The 16,546-nt window shown below is 39.1% G+C and overlaps 2 protein-coding genes across 4 annotated transcripts; one reads left to right on the top strand and one right to left on the bottom strand.

The window, feature by feature from the left end:
* Positions 1 to 3,999: 3,999 nt before the first annotated feature.
* LOC116260329 (glutamine synthetase nodule isozyme-like) lies at positions 4,000 to 8,658 on the top strand. The gene is made up of 13 exons (XM_031638576.2): positions 4,000 to 4,144; positions 4,281 to 4,320; positions 4,481 to 4,584; positions 4,694 to 4,742; positions 4,860 to 4,966; positions 5,229 to 5,316; positions 5,877 to 6,005; positions 6,094 to 6,168; positions 6,268 to 6,321; positions 6,695 to 6,732; positions 6,964 to 7,123; positions 7,299 to 7,359; positions 8,249 to 8,658. The coding sequence occupies exons 1-13, from the start codon at positions 4,071 to 4,073 to the stop codon at positions 8,338 to 8,340; spliced, it is 1,071 nt and encodes a 356-aa protein (XP_031494436.1). The 5' UTR covers positions 4,000 to 4,070; the 3' UTR covers positions 8,341 to 8,658.
* A 2,144-nt stretch (positions 8,659 to 10,802) lies between these two features.
* LOC116259834 (uncharacterized) lies at positions 10,803 to 16,053 on the bottom strand. Of its 3 annotated transcripts, none has more exons than XM_031637781.2 (4): positions 15,667 to 16,053; positions 14,717 to 14,900; positions 13,064 to 13,131; positions 10,803 to 11,242 (listed from the first exon to the last, which is right to left on the bottom strand). In XM_031637781.2, exons 2-4 carry the CDS (start codon positions 14,889 to 14,891, stop codon positions 11,111 to 11,113), a joined length of 375 nt encoding a protein of 124 aa, XP_031493641.1. In that variant the 5' UTR covers positions 14,892 to 14,900; positions 15,667 to 16,053; the 3' UTR covers positions 10,803 to 11,110. The 3 variants fall into 3 exon arrangements, with proteins under 3 accessions (XP_031493641.1, XP_031493640.1, XP_031493639.1); XM_031637780.2 differs by having other exon boundaries at positions 15,663 to 16,050; XM_031637779.2 differs by having other exon boundaries at positions 15,540 to 15,667.
* Between the last annotated feature and the right edge of the window lie 493 nt (positions 16,054 to 16,546).

Raw genomic sequence — 16,546 nt, 5'->3', positions numbered from 1 at the left:
CAAGAAGCGCGTTAGATGGAAGTGACTTCCTAACCACACCACCAACCCATCTTCACCTAAAATTTTCCAATACAAATTTATCCCTGGATTTATCCATGCTTACTTTTTATATATATATATATATATATATATATATATATGTATATATAGATAAAAACCGGATACTTATGTTAGAAATAGAAGCAATACCTTTCAATTTTGATTTTTAAAATGTTTTTTTTTTTGTAATATAAGCTTTATTGATATGATCTTAAAAATAGGTTGACATATATTAAGTTGATCGTTTCTTAAACTTAAATGGTGTTTCTATAATAATAAAAAATAAACAGCCCCATGACATAATAAAACAGCTTGAACCAAAACATGTTTTTTCATCAAGATGCTTATATTTTATTTAAAATAGTTTTTTAACAAAGAATCAATGGGTTTGGTTTTTATCCCTGACTTAGGTGTCTGGTTTTTACCAATTTATATGAAAATGAAAGTAAAAACGATGTTTTCACTTACCTGGGTCTTCGATTAAATAGACATTTTGTTCTATATGCATTGGTCAATTAAATAGACATTTTGTTTTATGTGCATTGGCAAACAAGAGTCTTATATTGATTGCAGTATAAGTTACTATCTACCAATGAAAGCATACAGGGAAGTATCTTCTAGTGGCAAAGCCAGGAAATCTTATCAAAAAAACATTTACGTTAGTGGGTTGGGTTCCTATAAAGCATTGATGTGAGCCTTTCCTGGGCACCATATGTGGTTGGACCCAAGTCCAGCTTTTTCCTAATAAAAATTTTCAAGGACTGGTATTAGCTGGCGTGGTCAATGGACCACGCCAGCCCACATGTAGCTCCGCTATGGTGTCTTCCCTTGCTTTAGGACACGTTTGATGTACAAGAAAAACACTCTTCAAATTAAAAACTTCTTCGGGATTGTAAAGTTTTTTCTTCTTAGCATCAAACACTGAGAATCTTTTTTCCCAGGTCCCACAAATAAGACAAATTTTTACTCGAACTTTTTTTCCAATACATGGCTTGGATTTGAAAGACGTGCAACTTTTTTCCTGATGAACACTGTTGAAAAAGGCAACCATCAGTACAGCTTCTTAAACAACGAAAACCAATATATTCTTTATTTTGAGGAGGCAATCGTAGATTGTTAAACTGTTGTGCCCAACATCATTTCATTATTGCCTTCATTTCTCTATAGTTTTATACTGTTGTCGATGAAGCAATCAATAGTGCAGCTTGTTAGATTTTGTCTTTTCACCCTTCATATGTTTCTGTCCCCCAGACAAAAAGACATACCGGAAGATACCATTTGCCCGTATTCACACTATTTTTTATTTTTAATTAATAAAAAATAAAATGCTCTGAATCATTTGAGAATTAATAAATAATACTTAGGTAGCATTTGAATCCCTTCACCAAAAAAGTCTTTCCACAAAAATAGTTTCTTCTTAATCAATTGTTGAAACCAAAAGTCAAGGTTTCTCTAGTTTCCATTGTCTTCGGGGTCTGAAGCTGGTTCGTTTTGCGTAAAAAAAAATTTAAAAACTATAAAAATCAAATCAAGAACCAGTTAAATCGACAAAAATCTAAAGCAGCTTTGAAAAAACTAAATAACAAAATATTGACGCCCACTAAAACGAAGCTAGGAGCTAGCTTTTTACCGGTCGCCGGATCGAGACAAATGATACAATTCTGGTCGTCGTTTATAAGAAACAGGAGAGAGATTGTATAGAGCTAAGAAAGAGATGATGAGAGTGTGCTTAAGAGGAGGGCTCGGTGTGAAGGGGAGCGGATTTGCTGCTCCTGGTCAAGTCGTCGCCCACTGTCGCCGTCCGACACCTTTCCGCCGCCGGAGCTCCAAGTCTTCGCCGATAAAATAAAAGCATGAATTTCGTCAAGTCAACTGACAAATAGTGTCATCCAATTTCCATTCATTCGCTTGTCCAATCTTGGTAGGTGAGTTAAGTCCTTAGCGTAGAACATCGGCAATTCATCTCGATACATTTTCTTATTTCTTCGACAAGAAGAGAAAAATAAATAAAAATATATAATTTATTTTCAAACTTGTTTTTGTTTAGAACGAAAGTAAAAGCAGCGTGAATCATTGGACTCAAATGAACTTCACTCTCTTTTCTTTCTTCTTCGATTCAGCTCGGACCCGTCTTCTTATGAAAGCCAATTCCAATCTGATTTTAGTTGCGAGATTATTTTAACCTTAACCTTTGGAAGCGTCACGGTGCAGGACTTTCTTTTTCCGGAACTTTTTTGTCCTGGGAAAAAGAGTCAGCAAGAGTAGGTATTGGGAGGGGAAAAAGCTCTTAATTCCAATGGAACATATTCTGGTCATAGTTGCCGGAAGTAAAAAAGTAGTGCGATGTTTTGAAGGATTTGGCTTTTTCAGGGGTGGGACAATTTGGCATCCTTTTCTCGGTCACGATTGTCCCAACTTTCCCACGAGGGAAGGGCCCACGGTAGTTACGGACTACTGGGATGGAGTGGTTGGGACGACGTATCTCCGGGCGTGTTTGAACGGTAGTTGAAATAGTGTTTAAAATGCTCCAAATTTTTGTTTGCACCTCCGATTGCGCAAACATGATATTAAACACGATAGTTTGTTTTAGATTAAGAAAAAAGTGAATTTTTATTATTAAAAACACGATTCCTTCCTCAGATCTAACTCCTATTCGTGTCTAAACTGGGATTCGAGCATTGTAAAGTGGGAAATCGCATTAGACTCGGATTTTATGTCTCGTTTTCCTCGTTCGAGCGACGTCGTCACGCGCCCGGCGTATCGGTTTGACGGGGTGGACGACTCTGCCGGCTTCCGTCACCGCTCCGCCACTCCTCCGTTTGTTACCCACCAACCACTGTGACCTGTGATTGGCGCAGAGGGAGGGCAAAAAATCCAAGCCTCCCGTGCTTCTCGTTCCTCCTCGCGTGGGGCCCACGCCAAAAAGATTAGACTGGTCAGCTCGGTAAATCGTGAAACTCTGCTGGGGTATTTCCGCCAACCTCAAAAGGTCGTGGACGCCGTCGCCTACTCGTGTCGGTCACCAGCAGGGGTCCCTCAAAGTGGCGATGACCTCCTCAACCGGTCACCCACGACTCCTCTGTACGGCTTTCTCTTTTTTTTTTTTACATTTTCTCGCTTCCTGTTTTGTTTTGACCCCGGTGTTTACCGCGGTAAAAAAAAAGAAAAAAAAAAGAAAAAGGATCTCCTCCCCGCCACCCTTCGAGTCGGCTTTTCCGCTGGATTTCCCGATAAAAATAATTCCTCTTTCAATGTGTACAAAGCTAAAACGAAGTGCTCCCTCCAATACGGGAGATCTTTTCCCTGTTTTTCTTTTTCCGGATGAAAAGTCTACATATTATCCGTACAATCCCTCCGCTTTTGTATTTTTTCCATTTACCCGTCCAATCTTTTCTTTGTTACATCCAATCGCCCCATGCAGGCAATAAAGAATGGTTTCTTTCCATTAGAAAGTTTGTTAGCAGTAACCACAGGAGCCTCTTTGAATGATATAAATGTTCCAGTTAGTGTTAAGATTCAAATTTCGTTTAATCAGACTTAAGAATCCAGAGGAATCAGAGACCATGATGGATTGCCCAACTCACTTGACAAATGAACCATCATCCTATTTTCTGGATTGTTTGGGAAAGCTTTAAATACACTGACAAATGGACAGTGCAGTAGCTTTGCTTAGGAAAGCATGGCCCTTTTCTGGTTCTACTGACTAAATGAGGCTGAAAGACTTAAGAAAAAGGAAAGTGGAAGCTGAACATAATATCTGCAAATCAGGGAGGGGTTTCATAAGTATGATAAATTCGGCGGCATCCGGGTACAAATTTAATTTGTAAAACCAATCGATGTTTTTCTGTCAGCTTTCCATTTCCAATTCTCTTTATTCTTAAATAACGTGCAAATAATAATTACATTTAATTATTTCTGCCTCCTATCCTGCTATAAAGCAAGGTTTTCCTTCCCTCGCAGTCTCATCGCTCTCCCTGCCTCCTCCGAGTGTTTCCCCTCAGCACCGAATCTTCGTTCCCTGAGGAGTTAGGATGTCTCTGCTCTCCGATCTCGTTAACCTCAACCTCACCGAGTCGACGGAAAAGATCATTGCAGAATACATATGGTATGTTGGTTCTCCTTCTCTTTCCACATTTTTTTGGCTTATGGATTTGTGGAGCGCTTGTCAGAGTAGATCCGAGTGCTCTAATGCGTTTTTCTTGCCTGGTTTTAACTTTTTCCATGTGGGTTTTGTGAAACAGGATCGGCGGTTCTGGGATGGATATGAGAAGCAAGGCCAGGGTGAGTGACGCTTTTGATGTAGTTCTGGTGTTCCGTTTGCATGATATCTTATTTTTCCGTCTGTGTTTCTTTTTTTTTTTCCTGTTCTGATCTCTGTTAATCTCTCTCTCTCTCTCTCTCTGTGTGTGTGTGTGTGTGTGTGTGTATGGTGTGTTGACAGACACTTCCTGGGCCCGTGACCGATCCATCAAAGCTGCCAAAGTGGAACTATGATGGTTCAAGCACGAATCAAGCTCCTGGTGATGACAGTGAGGTCATCCTTTAGTGAGTATTTTTTACCTATGAATGTAAATAACTTTTGTTGGCATCCCCTGTTTTTGACTTTTTAATCCTTTTCTTATGTGGATTTTTTTTTTTGGCGTTTGAACCTTAGTCCTCAAGCGATCTTCAGGGATCCATTTAGGCGGGGAAACAACATCCTGGTATGCATCTTTCTTCATCTTCTTTCTAATTATGATGGTGATTATATGGTGGCCTAGTCATAAAGATCAGGATCATGATGGGTTTTTGCTTTTCCGTCAATTTTTTGCTTTGTCAAGGTTATGTGCGACACTTACACGCCTCAAGGAGATCCAATTCCTACAAACAAGAGGCATGGTGCTGCCAAGATCTTCAACCATCCAGAAGTTGTAGCTGAAGTGCCATGGTAATAACTCTTTCGCTCTCTCCTTCTCTCTCTGTACATCTCTCTTTTTCTGTCTGTGGAAATTTTCTAAGAGGACGAGATAAGGTTGCCTTCATTCCTCTTTCAAGCATCTTTCTCGGTAACTTTCGTAAGAAAGGCCAAAAAGGAGAGCTTTCCGTTTATTGCTGGGTTTTAGGTTTTCTGTTGCTTTCTTTATCTCTGTCCTTATTTCTCCTCTCCATTTGGGATTCCCTTCTAATTCTACCATGTCTTTGGGTTTCAGGTATGGTATTGAGCAGGAATACACTCTCCTTCAGAAGGATGTGCACTGGCCCATCGGATGGCCCGTTGGTGGCTTCCCTGGTCCTCAGGCATGCTGCCCTCTCAGAACACTATTTGAAATACTCTGCTCATCATTTTCACCTTTTCTAGCTTCTAATGTCCGTCAGCACCACCACCGTTTGACTTGGTCACCATAGTGCATTTTTAACCTTGACCACCGTCGTTTAGCTTTATCATCATCATAGATCACGATATAGCTCTGCCCTTCCCTACCATCGCCACCTTCCGAACAGCATAATCACTAATATCAGCATTTCTTGGGCCCATTAGTTACAGAGAACATCACAATCTCACTTTGCTTGTTTAATAGCCATATTACGGTCCAGTTGTCAAATTGTATTATGCTAACTAATACCAGGAGAATATGCAAGCCTATCGAAACCATCTTCAGTTAAAACGTCCTTCTGTAATTCCATTTCACAAATAAAATTTTGAAATTTGTTGGGATTTTACTGTAACAGGTGCTAAGTTTTCTGTGCTGACCTGCTAATTGGATGAAATAAAACTACAAAATCAGTTGTCCATATGAAGCTATCAGATGATATATGGGGAATCATACTGATATTTATAGTCTGATCTTTTGGATTAGGGACCCTATTACTGTGGTGTTGGAGCTGACAAGGCTTTTGGCCGTGACATTGTCGATTCACATTACAAGGCATGCCTTTATGCTGGAATCAACATAAGCGGCATCAATGGTGAAGTTATGCCTGGGCAGGTTGACCTCTACACTGGTCGTGGACAATTCCTTCCTGCTCGCCTATGTCTGTCTCTCATTTTTCAGATTTGCTCTGCTGTTTTGACAGTGGGAGTTCCAAGTTGGTCCTGCTGTTGGTATTTCTGCTGGAGATGAGTTATGGGTTGCTCGTTACCTCCTTGAGGTATATAGAGTCGTATCTCTCATAAAATTGTCCTCTCTTTCTCTTTTCCTCTTTCACTTCTATGTATGCTGATATACCCTTTTTTATTTGATAACACAGAGGATCACAGAAATTGCTGGAGTCGTTCTCTCTTTTGACCCAAAACCTATTCAGGTAATGTGAAATACATTTACTATGAGTTCCATTTCAAGTGAACACTTCAGTTCCTTTTTCATTTGACATGTTATTCTTAGCGTGCTCTATGTGTGTTTTCATATTGGCAATGTATTTATTTGCTTAACTTTGATTTAAGCATATTTGAGGTTGTTGCTTTCATTACAGTTCTTGTAAAATGTTACATTCTTCTTGGCCCTTCTTTCTCACACGCATGCACACACATGCTGCATTTTGGGGAAAATATTGTTCATCTTTTGTACTTCTGACCGTACATTAATGTCAATGCAGTTTGCTACTTTGCATAAATATTCTTTGTTTTGGTTTCTGCTCTAAAATGCAATATTTTGATTTTCCTTTTGGTGAACATCAGGGTGACTGGAATGGAGCTGGTGCCCATACCAACTACAGGTTAGCATCTTCCCTTTATAATGATTCCCATGACATTTGTTTTATTTCTTGTTTTTGACGTTAGATTTGCCTAGTGCCTGCATTCTTTTCTTGTGCCCGGCAGGGGCAAACTTGTCTGGTATTCTTCATGTGATGACATTTGTCAAGCATGACTGTACTGCTAAAATCTTTATGTTATCTACTCCACTTATAGCAACTAACTTCTGAATGGCATTTGCTTTGCTTCTTTAGCACGAAGTCCATGAGAAGCGATGGTGGTATCCATGTTATCAAGAAGGCAATTGAGAAACTCGGCTTGAGACACAAGGAACATATTGCTGCCTATGGAGAGGGTAATGAAAGGCGATTGACAGGGCGCCATGAGACAGCAGATATCCATACTTTCTCATGGGTATGCATGCAACTAACCTTTTATTTCTTCATGTGTTTGTGAAAGCGGTTGGTCGATTCAGTATCGGCTACATGCTTCACAATTTGGTCTTTACCTTTCGGTATTATGCTCGTTGATTCATCTCTTGACTGTAAATCTTTCCTCTGTTTTTGCTTTTTCTTCCTTTAATGGGTAGGGTGTTGCAAATCGTGGTGCCTCAATTCGCGTCGGTCGTGACACTGAACATGCAGGAAAAGGTAAGCAATGTTGAAAGTTATTACAATCTTTCTGATGCTAGTTGCTGCGTCTATGCGAGATGATTGGATGAAACGCACCACGCCTTTCTAATTCCTTATAAGCAGTACCCGGGTTTTTACCAAGTACTGTTTTAAAATGCTCTGCAAAAGTATTGGTGCTGCGAATAGATCTTTTCTCAAGTGTCCATGGAGCGTTTCGGCCACTTGCGGATATGACTGTGGCCTATGCAGGCTGATATATTTTTATTTCTAAATCAATTTAAATTATTTTTAATTATGTTTAATTGAACAAAGAAAATAGGCCGATAAAGACTGATGAGGTTCGAGTATAGTGGCCGATACATTATCACCATATATTATCACCGATTAGATTGACGTTGGCATGTCACTGTCAGACTTCCTGTGGTGAAGGTGGGCAGTTCATGGTAGGCCCATCTCCTGTTTGGTTAATCTTTTATGACATACCACGTCACGAGGCATGTGCATCCATTCTTCGTGCTCGGAACTGTGGATTGCCATTGCATGCCCCCCGGAATCAAGGCACATCCATCGATGGTAGTCGGACAGTAGACAAAGTTTGGCATCAGCTCTGCTTTGTTTATACTACTTTTTTAGGACGTCGATCAATTGTGTTAAAAGTTAAAAACTACTCCCTCTCTCTCTATAGGGGGCTTTACCTTGGTGTACCAGGTGGATACCTGGTTCACGTTTAATTTCTTAAGTGAATGTTATTTCTGTTTTATTTGGTTGATTCTTTTTCCTTCTTTTTTGCTGCATTTGCTTTTACTTTATTATTATTATTATTCGTCTGGTTTACAATGAGAAGCAATGATGCTTTTGTCCTATGCAGAAAAGAATGACGCGGATCCTGTTTTTTTGTGCTTGACAGGCTATTTCGAGGACAGGAGGCCAGCCTCCAACATGGACCCATATGTGGTCACCTCCATGATTGCTGAGACCACCATCCTGTGGAAGCCATGAACCCGAAAAGTATGATTAAGAATGGTGGTGGTTGATGATGATGCATCTTGTGATTACCGGGGCCGTTTTTGCTGGACTGTGGATTCTGCTCTATTAGGCTGTTTCTATTTGTTCTGCTTATTCTAGTTTCCTGTCTGATTAGTTTCTTTTGTGCCACATTGGCTCTACCTTGGTTAGAGACTTGGTATCCTGTGCTTCTGCTCCCATAAGGATGCAAGCTTGCATCTTGTTGGTGGCGCTTGGACTTGGGATGGATTTTCTGCTTTCATTCAGGGGAAATTGAATAACACAGTAAATGCTGAAACAGGCTTCCTCTTATTTTTCCTAGATCTTGATTCTGAAACTTGCTGCGTTTCTCGAGTTTTTAAACTTGTTTTTGAGTTCGGCCAGAATTTTTGTTTTCTTGGGCACGAAAATTAGTATCGCAGATGCCTGAGTGACGCGCAGGTTAAATCGTTATGAGTTTCGACTATTTAACATTAGATCTGGACAATGGTTAGATCAATTGTTAAACTTGGTTATTCCATATGATGACAGTCAGTTTCTTGTCAGTCTGTTTGTTCCAATGATTTGAAACAGGTTTGCATGAAGTACCGTATGAGCTTAACGTATCTCAACCTGGTCTATTTACGCTCCTGGTCTGTGACTTGTTCAGCAATATGGGCTAGCGAAACTGATGGTTGCTCTGGTCTACTTGTTCATGTATTAAGACAATAGATGTAAGCTTGAGGAACGACTGAACTTGGTGATCATTTTTACGGTATATCTTGGGCCAATGATATCGTCCATCTCCTGCATCCTGTGTTCAGGGGGCAGATGGATGGATGGTTGAGCCACCCAGCCAGTGTTTGTCAACTGAATCTCTTGGTATGGGCCATTGAGAAATCCATTTTTTTTTCCCTAGTCGTGATTGACAAATTTTACGACATTTGCTCTCCTAAGATAACGCCGTCGTATGGACTGTGTACTGAAAACCTGCTTCGAGTTCCTTAGTCGATGCATGATAATGCATGTCTCTGTTCGGATCAAGATTGGTCAGGTATTTAACAGATGGCTGACACGAATTTTTGCGGGGCACAGAAGACTAGACCGGCAGTTTCAGTGTATCCATAACAGACTGCACATCTCTGTTGCCTCCTGCATCCCTCCAAAGGAGTGTGTATGAATTAAAACTCTCCCATGTCGACTATGTGGAACTAAAACCCAGAAAGCTAAACTGGGCTCTCTTCACTGAGTTGAATTTCCACTTCCTAGGAACGGGGAACCTGGCTCATCGCCATTTTTGGGTAGCATCTTTTGTCATTAATAACAGTGTGGGACTTATTCCCAGCAGTCTTAACACTGAAAAGGGTCAAACAGGCATGAATGATGGAACTGGTCAGTTAACAGCTACATCTAGGAAATGATATGCCAACGCCTACTATATAGAGATTTAAGGAAAATAATGACCATCAAAGGTAGCCATATCATCTATGGCAAGTTATATATCTGATCAGCAACAGGCTGGCATTGTGTTCCCTTGTAGACCTAATCAAATGATGAACGAGAATTCTGGTTTTATTGACATTTCAGGATGTGGGAAAAGCACATCTAAGCATGCGCAGAACGTAAACAGCTCAGATGTCCCAATAGTTCATAAGGTTGAGCAGGTTCCTCCTTTCTTCCTTCCAAAGTTAAGTGTGTCTTCCTAAAATTTTCATGGATAGATGAGATGCACTGGCACATAATTCATGAATAGTATACCACGTTACTTGGTAGCATAGTCACAAAGAACATTTTTTTCCAAAAAAAAAAAGCACTAAACAAATTAGCCGTGTAAACTTAAAAAACCCCCATTAAAAAAAGTTAAAATGAAAAAAACGCAAAAGAAACACATTTTTTACCTTTTTATTTGTTGCACGTCCACTCATTTATTATGTTTGTGTTATTATTTTCTCACTTATTTAATTTCTCCTTGTTTTTAGTTTTTTTTTAATTTTAAAAATTTAACAAATTTTTTTCCGAATTTTTCCTTTTTCTTTTTTCAAGCCCACCGTATTATACTTGAGAAGAACAGAAAGTTTTTTGTGACTATGGTTGTAGACCACTTGGTTAGAAACTGTATTCACTTAATAAAATGAGGTTTGGTTCCACCTCTAGTGAAATCTGATAACAACACTTCCCCACTTCCATGAAATCAGCTCCATGCTGGCCACAGCCCCTCCAAGTACTTCTCCTGAACAGCTCACTCATTCAGTCATTATACATCTTCAGACCATCAAGATAATTTCAACATACATAAAGAAGCGTGGAAACTTGAAGTAGCAATCACCATGCAAGCCAAAACTGAATATTGGACATGCAGCTGCTCGCACTTTTAAAATGTAAGTGCGCGTTGGAGGAAATTTATGCCAGACGAAAAAGAACATCTGCATATTCGAATAGCGTATGTGTACCAACCATTGATTGTTGAAAACACGTCATGCAGAAGTCGCGTTCCACTATTCACAAAAAATAAATGTTCAATGTTGCCATATTCAACTGGGATGACATATCCATGACGACATGGCGTACATACAGCGTGAAGACATGTTTATGATTCTTCGAGCAGAAAAATAAAAAGTCTAACATCGTAAAGCCTAAAAATTGTGGTGAGCACGGAAGGAACATTTAATGGCAGTTGAACTCCCCCGCGCATTGTGATGGACACAGACTGCATGGCCTTTGAACTCCTAATATTCGTGCTAAATGACTTCCCTATCAGTCACCCACCAAGTAAACCATAAAGATACTATTTCAGAACCACTGCAGCATTCCTTAGAGCTAGGTATCTCTGCACATACTCATTAGGTAGTGACCTAATGCGCTTGAAAACTTCAATGTTTGCATATCGCAGATTTGTCCTTGGATCTGTGTATCGAGCCTGCGAATGAAGATCACACTAGATGAGGGCCTCTTAAAAAGGTCAAAAACATGATATAGCAAAACCCAAGGCAAAAACTACAAACAGTGTGAAATTGGGAGACAACCTCAAGCGGACCAGGATAAAGTGAAGACAGCAAATGATAGCTCTATAGCAATGTAATTGGCTGCAATCCTATATATCAAAGCATAAAGGACTTACAAAAACAGTAACTATAAAACGCATGTATTAGCTTCATTCCATACAAAACTTACTTATTCCACGCCATCATGCGCCCACAGCAGCATAGTTATATCATGGATACTTGCTAGTTTAGCACTTGCACATGCTTAGGATCCACGCTAGTTTGTTCTAAGTTGACTTGCTACCTCTCTGAACGTGTACATGCTTAGGATCCACATTGATTTGCTCTCGTTTACTTAATACCCCCCTTTCAAATATTATGCATTTGGCAATTCACTTAAGTTTCCCTAAAATGTCCCCATGCACTCCGACTTCACTTCACTTTAGCCATTTATTTTTCTGTGTCAACACCTTGTATTCATCCTCCCGTTTGTTTTAACATCATGAACTTACAAGAGAGCTCAAGTTTTTCACCTTCATCATCTTACAGGCAGCAAGTATAAGGACAGAAAACGTGGATTTAAGGCATAATCATATAAGCATGATATCATGGAAAATAGAAACAATTAGGGCACGTTTTGATGGTAGGAAAAAAAAAGTTTCAGGCACACTTACTGGGGACCTTATTTCCACTTTACAACCTATTCTTTTGTCCCTGCAAATAGGTCCAGAACACATTAGAAGCTCTTCAAAACCGTTCCTTTTTTTTTTTGGCCATCCAATGCGCCCTTAAGGATCTCTCACATACGCTGATGAAATCACCATGTTGCACTTAGAGTTTTCATCTAATCCCTTAAGGATCTCTCACATACGCTGATGAAATCATCAAGTTACACTTAGAGTTTTCATCTAAAACTTGTTTTAGCTTAATTCAGGCTACGTCAGTGTGCAATTCCATCTAGGAGCACTTGCGCAATGATGCCTTCTTTCCAGAATCCATGAAAGTCCACCAGTAGACATGCTTCATTAAGGTTGGCATAGATGTAGCTTAGGTTGCACATTCTACTTTTGGTTCATATTAGGTAAGTTGCAGGTTCATCTCATCATTCATGATGTCTATCCAGAATGCAAGGAAAACTTAAAGCCATTTTCATTTGCTGTACAGATTTGAACTCCAAATTAGGCGCTTTTGTGGATCATGAAGACTTTCTAGAATTCATGAATAATCAAACAGAGTGATCTCAAAGTTTCATGATGTCAATGTTTATTGCATTCTTAAGCTTTACATTCTTTCCTGATCAACCTCATATCTATAAATTAATCCAGTGAAATAGGCGTTTGACAATATAATCAAATCCAAGTAAGGTCAGACTCACTCTAAACACGATAAGCTTTAGAGCGATCAAGCTTCTCATGATGATAAGAAAGCTTTAGGTAGTTTACTTTATGTTACAAGCATATTATCAACATCGGTATGTTATATGCACGTATTATCTTCTCTTGTTAACTTTACTATTTCTTTATTGTTAGGATAAGATAGATAGATGTGAAATATTAGGTGACAAGGAAGTCAAACTTTCAGCAAACTACAAGCTATTAGCTAAATATCAAGTGATAGATGTAACTGTTTGTGACAGTTCTAACTTTTTAAAATTTGAAATCAAGTTCCCAACCAGACAATCATTAAAATAACAAGGTAGTGAAACGAATGCGAGCAGAAACATCACATATGCCTGCTAAAAGAACATGGACGCTGACCTCAAACCCTGTAATATCACAAAGCTTCTTAGCAGGGTACATAGAAGGAGGAGATTCAATATTTATATCTGCAAGAGAAAAACAAAATCATTTTGTTAGCACCCAAGTAGGCAAATATCAAATTCAGTGAAAAAGAATTCAAACAGAAAAGGTAAAATGACGAAGACAAGACTCCATAAATTAGTTCATGTACGACAAAGAAGTGTAAGGCTCTACTTGGGAGCTGACAGCTGAATGGAGTTTATGCATTTGGAGAAACAGGAGGCATCAAACCCTGCATTTGACGGTTACCACCTTTAGGATCCTTTAGGAGGTGGTAGTTACAGAATCCACATTTTAGTCTAAACAAAAAGAGGGATAGAATCTCAGTTGCCCTCCAAAATGCATAATTCCTATTGTAGCTTTCCTCTTCAAAGAATAGTCACCAAGGTCGTTTGATCAAGGTTCCACCAGATGCACAAATTCTCATACTATCTACCACTTCATAAGCAAAGATTATATGTCAGGATTATTTTAAATGGACCAACACAGATGTTGCACATATGATATGATCAACAAAAATAATGCTTCTACATTATTTTCCCACTGCATTCTGGTGCATAATTATTTTAACATTAAGCTTCCACTAGATACAATCTTGGACACCTGATCAATGACATCAAGAGCATACATGCATGTACATAGACTTAGCTTAGGTTGCACATGACCATAAAAGTGATCTACATGATTTCTTTAGTAGGGATGAGGTTTGGCTTATGCATTGTAACATGTAACAAGGCTTTCTAGGTACTTCCAAAATTAATGTTTGAAAAATTAATGAGTCACAAAATTACCTCTCCTAAAAAATAAATTTTACATATATATATATATATATATATATATATATATATATATATATATATATATCGAGAGAGAGAGAGAGAGAAATTGGTTTCCTCCTACTTTCCATGTGGAATGTACAGTTATGATTCGTCAGAAAAAAACAGTCAGACCATGTTGGGTTTTTGACAAAAACATGGTTTAGAAGAATTGAAATGATGGAGAATTCTGGTTGCCTACGGTCTTTCCACCGTCTCCCTATTCATTTAGCGCCACTACCCAATGAGATGCCAGATTGTGGCAAACATTGCGTTTGCAGCTGACCCACCTCCTTCGAGGGATTCATTGTGAAATCAAACAGTCGATTTTATACGTAGAGAGAAAGAGAGAAGAAAAAAAGGAAAAGAGAGAAAACCTAAAAGGCCAATCTTGTGCTTACTAAAGAAAAGCAAGGAAATATTCATGAACTAGTGAATAGAATATCCACAGTAAATCCTTGAGCTTTTCGCCAAAAAATTCATCACTTTTCGTCTAATCCATATTTTGGTCGTCACAGCGTAAATGTGAAAATGTGAGAACAATGATTATATACGTTACAAGGATAACTCATTCAAGAACTTCTTAATTTTTAACTTGAATGGTCAGTACCATGTTCCTGGAAACCATATTTAACTAAGGATGTGCAAAATAGCTATTGTTGACCGAACAAACCAACACTTCAAGAGAAACTCTGACGGGAACAAGTAGCATTAAGGAGCAGGGAAGAAAGGGAATAGCGGGCTGTTCCTACTCGACATACTAAATGCCACTGTATAGGCACAATAAAACACTCACAATTCGGTTCGTCGGCAGGAAAATTTTGATAATTCTCGGCTTGAAGAATCTGCTTCAGATGCTTCCAGTGCCTGCCCCTCGCATGCCCTTTTGGGTACTTCTCTGACATTTGGGTCCTCTTAAAAGGGAGAAGAGAAGGGAGCAGAATATCAGCTTCTACAATTTCTGCTTCCATTGCAGATCCCTAAAAGATGCCATCAATTTTTTGAGTCACATAAGCATAAACCGATAAAAGAGAGAGGGAAAAAATTTGTCTAAGAAGAAAAAATGAACAACAGAAGTAAGGAAGAAGTAAGGAATCCTCCAAGCCAATGAACACACGGCGCCCAAATTACAAAGAAGCCAATGCTTAGACAGTTGTACCATATATGGCGCTACATAGCGCAGAGGGAAGTGCTCAATTGTCGAGCTCTCACCTCAGCTTCGCTCCAAATTGTCCCTCTACCCGCTTCCCACACCGCCCTCCCCCGCCCCCCACCCCACCCCCCCGTGAGATTTGCTGCTCTGTTTCTTGCGTCTTAACTAAACCCTAGAATTCAATCATGAAGCTCCATAATCAAGAAGATATATACATGTGCTCACAAACCTTCTTTCGCTTCCCAATTTCCACTTTTTGTTTCATAATCCTCTACTGAAATGTCCCCGCATTCTCTACTTCTAATGGTGATTTAGGTTGGAAATTCAGAAATGCCAGTTCTATGAACTTAATTCCCGTATAAACGGAAGTGAACAACCTAAAGAGAAAGGATAAAAGGAAACGACTCCGAACTCTACAAAGAATTGCACAGATTTGTCGACTAATTTGCTTATCAGAGAGCTTCACCTTCATAATTTTTGCTCTCTCCTTGAACGCCAGAAAAGGAAAAAGGAAGGGCAGCTTAAAAGTTGTGTAGAACACAAGAGAGAGAGAGACAGAGAGAGAGAGAGAGCGAGCGATGGGGCTTACTAACGTCGGCGGAGAGATGGGAAACCGTCGTCCGGGACTCGGGGATGGAAAGGTAAAACTGTAAGCTGTAACCTCCCGCGCCGCTTTTCAAGTCTCTCGTTGTGTGAAATCTGGGAAGGCAGAGGACCAGTGCTCATTCACAAAAGAGTCGACACTGTGATTTCTTTCAACCACAAAAAACCATCATCTTTTTAGTTTAGTAAAGAAATGACTCTGTCATAAACATCAGGATCTCTCGTTTCATCTCCGTTGATGACCCAGAACCGTAGCTTTGAAATTATAATCCGGAATAGAGAGGAAGAAGAAATTATTTCCCATTCCAAATTTGGGGGTTGGTTGATGAAACTGGATTAGTGACACTGTTCAGACTCCAGAAACTTTTGCCAGTATTTGATGGGCCTGCAAAAGAAAGATGGAAACATGAAACTGATGGCTGACATTTGAGCACGGCTATAGATAAGGTAACTTTAAAAAAATGTGGGTACAGAGATACTGATACTTCAGGATATACATATACATATATACATGTAAAAGAATGATACAAATCAAAACATTATACGTTAGTGAACAATAACTCTAAAAAACAGAATAAAAACTGAGTTAAAATAATATAAAATAAAATAAGTAGTTTGGATAAGCTTTATGTTTAAAAATACCTAAATGTGTCCAAGTATCCACTTTATATGTATAGATAATAGATACCGCAACATGGGTAAGTAGACCTAATTGAAGTTCCCATGTAACTTAGAAATGAAGTAAATGTTTAATCTTAGTTTCATAAACAGGTTTTTATATTGATGCAGGTTTTCACAAATCTAACTGTACCCAAGTCGTGGATCTTCCTGACCGCGGAGGAATCTAATTGCCTTGTTGATAAATACTAT

This window comes from Nymphaea colorata, chromosome 9, assembly GCF_008831285.2.
Source record: "Nymphaea colorata isolate Beijing-Zhang1983 chromosome 9, ASM883128v2, whole genome shotgun sequence".
Taxonomy (NCBI): Eukaryota; Viridiplantae; Streptophyta; class Magnoliopsida; order Nymphaeales; family Nymphaeaceae; genus Nymphaea; species Nymphaea colorata.
The sequence above is the reverse complement of the archived record's forward strand: the minus strand, read 5'-3'. Positions and strand labels throughout refer to the sequence as shown.

What these genes read in the sequence shown, in the direction of transcription:
- LOC116260329 (XM_031638576.2), top strand. Translation starts at nt 4,071, where the DNA reads ATGTCTCTGCTCTCCGATCTCGTTAACCTCAACCTCACCGAGTCGACG. An exon ending in ATATGAGAAGCAAGGCCAGG is followed by an intron (nt 4,321 to 4,480) that starts GTGAGTGACGCT and finishes GTGTGTTGACAG; the next exon opens with ACACTTCCTGGGCCCGTGAC. An exon ending in TTGCTCGTTACCTCCTTGAG is followed by an intron (nt 6,169 to 6,267) that starts GTATATAGAGTC and finishes TTGATAACACAG; the next exon opens with AGGATCACAGAAATTGCTGG.
- LOC116259834 (XM_031637779.2), bottom strand. An exon ending in TCCTGCCGACGAACCGAATT is followed by an intron (nt 13,132 to 14,716) that starts GTGAGTGTTTTA and finishes TTTCTCTTGCAG; the next exon opens with ATATAAATATTGAATCTCCT. An exon ending in GTGATATTACAGGGTTTGAG is followed by an intron (nt 11,243 to 13,063) that starts GTCAGCGTCCAT and finishes CTTCATTCGCAG; the next exon opens with GCTCGATACACAGATCCAAG.